At 43.3% G+C, this 5,888-nt stretch overlaps 1 protein-coding gene across 1 annotated transcript; it reads left to right on the top strand.

Annotated features, from left to right (window-relative positions):
• The first annotated feature begins 446 nt into the window (after window positions 1-446).
• LOC138909422 (uncharacterized) lies at window positions 447-1,001 on the top strand. The gene has a single exon (XM_070200624.1). It carries the CDS (start codon window positions 447-449, stop codon window positions 999-1,001), a length of 555 nt encoding a protein of 184 aa, XP_070056725.1.
• The last annotated feature ends 4,887 nt before the right edge of the window (window positions 1,002-5,888 follow it).

Here is a 5,888-nt window from a genome sequence, read left to right as displayed (position 1 = left end):
TGTCTCGTCATGCACCTGCTTTGGTTTCCACTACTAGATAGAGAGTCCGCAGATTTATCGAGGGGCTCAGTTACGGTCTCATATTCGGGATGGCACGAGAGCTGGATACTGATACTCCATTCTAGCAGGTTGTGGATATTGTTAGTATGTTAGAGCGTATTCGTGGTCGGAGAGGGAGGATAGGGAGGCCAAGAGGCCTCGTGGTTCTGGAGGATTTGGGGGCAAGATTCATCATGGCAGAGGTTTTATTAGTCGACCAGTTCAGTCTGCACTTCAGGCCACGCGGGGTGTTAGGGACCTCAGAGTACCCATTTTGTACAGCCATCTTCCAGTGCACCTCCTGCATAGGGTGCTTACACGGTCATTCTACCTGATCGGGTCAGACTCAGTTCCAGCAGCCACGCTCGCAGAGAGGTTGTTTCGAGTGTGGCGATACCAGACACATAATGAGGGATTGTCCCAGACTTAGGATGGGTGGATCTCCACAGGGTACACAGTCTATGGTTGCTGCTCTAGTTACTACTTCACCTGCACAGCCATCCAGGGGTGGAGGACAGCCGGGTAGAGGTCGTCCTAGAAGGGAAGGCCATGCTCATTGTTACGCTTTTTCGGGTAGGACTGAGGCTGTTGCATTAGACACTGTCATCATAGGTATTGTTCCAGTCTGTCATAGGGATGAATCAGTTTTATTTGATCTGGGTTCCACGTATTCGTATATAACATCTTACTTTGCTTCATACTTGGATATATCTCGTGATTCTTTGGATATCCCTACTTATATGTCTACGCCAGTGGGAGATTCTATTATGGTAGACTGTGTCTATCGATCGTGTTTGGTCATTATCAGGGGTTATGAGACCAGGGTTGACCTTCTACTACTTAATATGGTGGACTTTGATATGATTTTGGGCATGGATTGGTTGTCACCCTATCATGCTATTCTGGATTATAACGCTAAGACCATAACATTGGATATGCTGGATTTACCGCGGTTGGAGTGAAGAGGAACTTTAGATTATGTTCCTCATAGGGCGGGGTGTCTTTTCTTAAGGTACAGCGGATGGTTAAGAAAGGGTGCTTAGAATATCAAGCCTTTGTGAGGGATGTCAGCAACGATACTCTTACCATTTAGTCAGTGCTGGTAGTAAGAGATTTCCCATATGTGTTTCCAGCATACCTACCAGGCATGCCACCCGATAGGGATATCGATTTTGGTATTGACTTGGTGCAGGACACTTAGCCCATCTCTATTCCACCATATCGTGCGACGCTAGTGGAGTTAAAAGGAATTAAAGGAATAACTTTAGGAGTTGCTTGATAAGGGTTTCATTCAATCGAGTATCTTGCCTTGGGGTTCTCTAGTTCTATTTGTGAAGAAGAAGGACGACTCCATGAGGATGTGTATTGATTACAGGCAGCTGAACAAAGTTACAATCAATAACAAGTACCCACTACTGTGTATTGATGATTTGTTCTATCAGCTTTAGGGTGCTCGAGTATTCTCGAAGATTGATTTGAGACCGGGTACTATCAGTTGAAATCCAGGATTCAGATATTTTGAAGACGACCTTCAAAACTCGCTATGGTCACTATGAGTTTTTGGTGATGTCATTTGGGCTGACCAACGACCTAGGAGCCTTTATGCACTTGATGAACAGTGCATTTCAGCCATATCTTGATTCATTCATTATCGTGTTCATTAACGGCATATTGGTGTATTCTTGCAGCCAGGAGGATCATGAGAAACACTTGAAGATCGTGCTCCAGACCTTGAGGGAGAAAAGACAATATTCTAAATTCTCCAAGTGTGAGTTTTGGCTTGATTCAGTGGCATTTTTGGGCCACGTAGTGTCTAGTGAGGGGATTAAGGTAGATTCGAAAAAGGTGGAGGCAGTTCAGAGTTAGACCAGACCGTCTTCTGCTACTGAGATCCGGAGTTTTCTAGGCTTGGCCGAGTATTATCATCATTTTGTGGAGGGATTTTCATCCACTTTGACTAGATTGACTCAGAAGGGTGCCCTATTCAGGTGATCTGACGAGTGTGAGGAGAGCTTTCAGAAGCTCAAGACTGTCTTGACCACAGCTCCAATTCTGGTTTTGCCTTCAACATCGGGTTCTTATACAGTTCATTGTGATGCTTGGCGGATTAACATTGGGTGTGTATTGATGCAGGAGGGAAGAGTGATTGCTTATGCTTTGTGTCAGTTGAAGCCCCATGAGAAAAACTACCCAGTACATGATTTAGAGTTGGCAGCCATTGTTCACGCGCTGAAGATTTGGAGGCACTATCTCTACGGTGTGTCTTGCGAGGTATTCACAGATCACAAGAGTTTACAACACTTGTTTAAGCAAAAGGATCTGAACTTGAGACAATGAAGGTCTAAAAGACTATGATATCACCATTCTATATCATCCCGGGAAGGCCAATGTGGTGGCCGATGCTTTAAGTAGGAAGGCTGAGAGCATGGGTAGTCTTGCTTTTATACCAGTTAGGGAGAGACCTTTAGCATTGGTTGTTCCGGGTGCCATGAAGATGTATCACAATTTGAAACAACACTACTGGTGGAGGAGAATGAAGAAAGATATTGTGGGGTAAGTGGCTCTGTGTTTGAACCGTCAGCAGGTGAAGTACGAGCATCAGAGACGGGTGGATTGCTTCAGAAACTTGATATCCCAGAGTGGAACTGGGAGCTACCACCATGGATTTTGTAGTTGGACTTTCATGGACCTTGAGGATATTTGATGTAGTGTGAGTCATTGTGGACAGACTGACCAAATTTGCATACTTCATTCTAGTTATGACTACCTACTCTTCAGAGCAGCTGGCTTAGATATATATTTGGGAGATTGTTCGTCTTCATGGTATGTCGGTGTATATTATCTCTGATTTAGGCACGCAGTTCACATTGTATTTTTGGAGGCTGGGCAGCGTGAGTTGGGTGCACAGGTCGAGCTGAGTACAACATTTCACCCCAAAGTGATGGACAGTCCGAGCGCACTATTCAGATATTGGAGAACATGTTAAGTATTTGTGTTATTGATTTCGGGGGTTTATGGGATCGTTTTCTACCGCTCGCATAGTTCTCCTACAACAACAGCTATCAATCAAGCATCCAAATGTCCTTACGAGGCCTTATATGGGAGGCGATGTCGTTCTTCGGTTGGATGGTTTGAGCATGTGGAGGCTAGGTTGTTGGGCACTGATTTGATTCAGGATGCTTTGGAGAAGGTGAATTTGATTCAGGATCGGCTTCGTACAATGCAGTCCAAGCAAAAGAGTTATGCTGATCGAAGGGCTCGTGATGTGGCATTCATGGTGGGTGAAAGGGTTTTTCTCGGAGTTTTGCCCATGAAGGGTGCGATTAGGTTCGGGAAGAAGGGCAAGTAGAGCCCTTGGTATATTGACCCTTTTGAGATTCTTGAGAGAGTGGGTGAGGTGGCCTACAGACTCTCATTGCCACCCAGCTTATCGGGAGTTCACCCGGTGTTTCATATTTCCATACTCCGAAAGTATCATGGTGATCCATCACATGTGTTAGGTTTCAGCTCAATGCAATTGGACAAGGATTTGACTTATGTTGAGGATCTGGTGGAAATCTTGGACAGGTAGATCCGGAAGTTAAGGTCGAAGAACATTATTTCAGTAAAGGTTCAATTGAGAGGTCAACCAGTCGAGGAGGTGACTTGGGAGATCGAACATGATATGTGTAGCCGTTATCCTCGCCTTTTGGGGACTTCAGGTATGTCTCTATACTCGTTCGAGGACGAACATTTATTTAAGAGGGAGAGAATGTAACGATCTGGTCGTTCAGTTTCTTCGAGGTTAGGTTTCTTCTGACTCTCTAACTGCTCGATCTCTTACGGGAGGTTATCAGGCATCATGCTTTCGTCGTACTCTTCGTAGTCTAGATCTTTTTGCTCAAGGGTTTCATTATATGTCATAATCGCGGAACGCGGGGTTTTATCAATTTGATTACTGAAAAGGGAAAACTAAGTATAAATAAGAGTTAAAAATGGAATTTGCGATGATTTCAGAAAAATAATTCTTTTTATTTAATCAAAAGGAATGTCTCAGCGTTCAAAAAGGCAATTAACAAAAATGTACAGGCACGGTTCAGGCCTCAATTGAACGTGTATTTTCAAAATTACTACAATTCCACACTGCCAAGACTACAGGCGAACCAGAGATAGACTGGTAGTCCAATTTTGTAAGGTCTCTCCTGGTTCGGCATCCTGAATGGTCGGTGTCTTGATATCATCTTCGTCGTAATATTCCTCGATCATAGTCACGAACAACCTTCCCAATTCATCAACGATGTCATCCTCTGGAGGCGAGCTCTAACCCGGACCCAAAACATGCTCTGGTACGAAAGCCTTCTTCCCAAAGTTACTGGTATAAGTCTTTCCAGTTGTAGGTTGATACCCCAAGCTAGCGGTACCCTTCTGCCCTTTTGGTTTAATTGGCTCGGTTATCCCGTCTGATCGGGCTCCCAGCCCGGTCCCTGGTCGATACCCATACTTCATCATCTCTCTCATTGCCATCTTTGACCTGTACGCCGACTACATACCATGATTCTGCTCACTCTTCTCCATTTTTGTTGCTTGCATGATCTCGACCACGTGAAAGACAACCCCATCTAATCCTTCTATGAAGGGGAATGCATGCTCTAGGTAAGCTGACCGACTCCATTGCCCAAGTATCATGATCCCTTAATAATCCTACTCGAATTTCATACACTGATGGAAGGTGGACGAAACTACCCCTACCATATGTATCCAGGGCCTTCCCAGCAACAAATGTATAAAGACGAAATGTCCATCACTTGAAACAATATCAGAAACTCAATTGGTCCAATCTATAAGGTTAATTATATCTCTCCGATGACATCCTTCTGCGACCCATCGAAAGTACTCACTCTTACATGGCTTTCCTTCACCTCCTTCAAATGAATACCCAATTCTCGCAGAGTAGAGAACATGCGAATGTTCACTCCGGATCCTCCATCGGCAAGCACTCGAGACACGACTTTATCCCTACATTTTACTGTGATGTGCAGAGCTCTGTTGTGATCCATACCCTTCACAGGAAGTTCACCTCTCAGAAAGAAAATCATGTTCGCTATGTTCGCTTCGACCATCTTTCCAATGATTGCTGCTAATGCCTCACTAGTAGTATTGCTTGGCACACTTACTCTTAATTACCAAAAAATAATTTATAGATATTGTGACATAGTGTGGAAACCTTGCCGGCTAGTTAGACAAGTTTTTTCCAATATTGAAAAACAAAAAATATTAAATAAAGGTAGGGTTTTGGTGTAAGTTTGTATATTTTCTCAAGGTTAGGCTTTGTTGCCGGGTTTCAAAAGTGTAAATGCAGATAGGTTCTTCAGGGACTTCCTAATTTGCTTCTAGTGTTGACAACCTCTCTATTATTGTTTTTTCGTTTTCTTGTTTCTTCACTTCTTTTCAGTTTCTTTTATCTATAGTGAAGATGAACTGCGAGTCTCCCTCCCATTATTTCTATATCATTTGTAAGGCCGAGAATGATAGCCTAATTTACCCAAGATATATTGAGTTTAGTCGTAATGATACTTCATAATACAACAACGTTGTAAGGAATATAATTATTTGAGACTTAATAGATTCTTACTTGCATCCCTCTAGCCAATAAACTGCTGGTATACTAAGTCATATTGATACATTAATGGTGGCCTAAGTCATGCTATGCAAAGCTACGGATACTTGTGCTGGGATGTAACAAGTAGTCAGAGAAATAGTCGAGTTTACGTGTAAGTTTGATCGAGACATAATGATTAAAAAAAATTAACTATTTAATCATCTTAATCATGAAGGAAAATGCGGAGGTGGGTGGGGTGAGGGGGAGTTAT

This window comes from Nicotiana tomentosiformis, chromosome 1 (assembly GCF_000390325.3).
Source record: "Nicotiana tomentosiformis chromosome 1, ASM39032v3, whole genome shotgun sequence".
In the NCBI taxonomy this organism is placed as follows: Eukaryota; Viridiplantae; Streptophyta; class Magnoliopsida; order Solanales; family Solanaceae; genus Nicotiana; species Nicotiana tomentosiformis.
Note: the sequence above shows the minus strand (reverse complement) of the source record. Positions and strands in the feature narration are given on the sequence as shown.

Bases quoted from the DNA above. Each gene is read 5' to 3' on its own strand.
- LOC138909422 (XM_070200624.1), top strand. From the start codon at position 447: ATGAGGGATTGTCCCAGACTTAGGATGGGTGGATCTCCACAGGGTACA.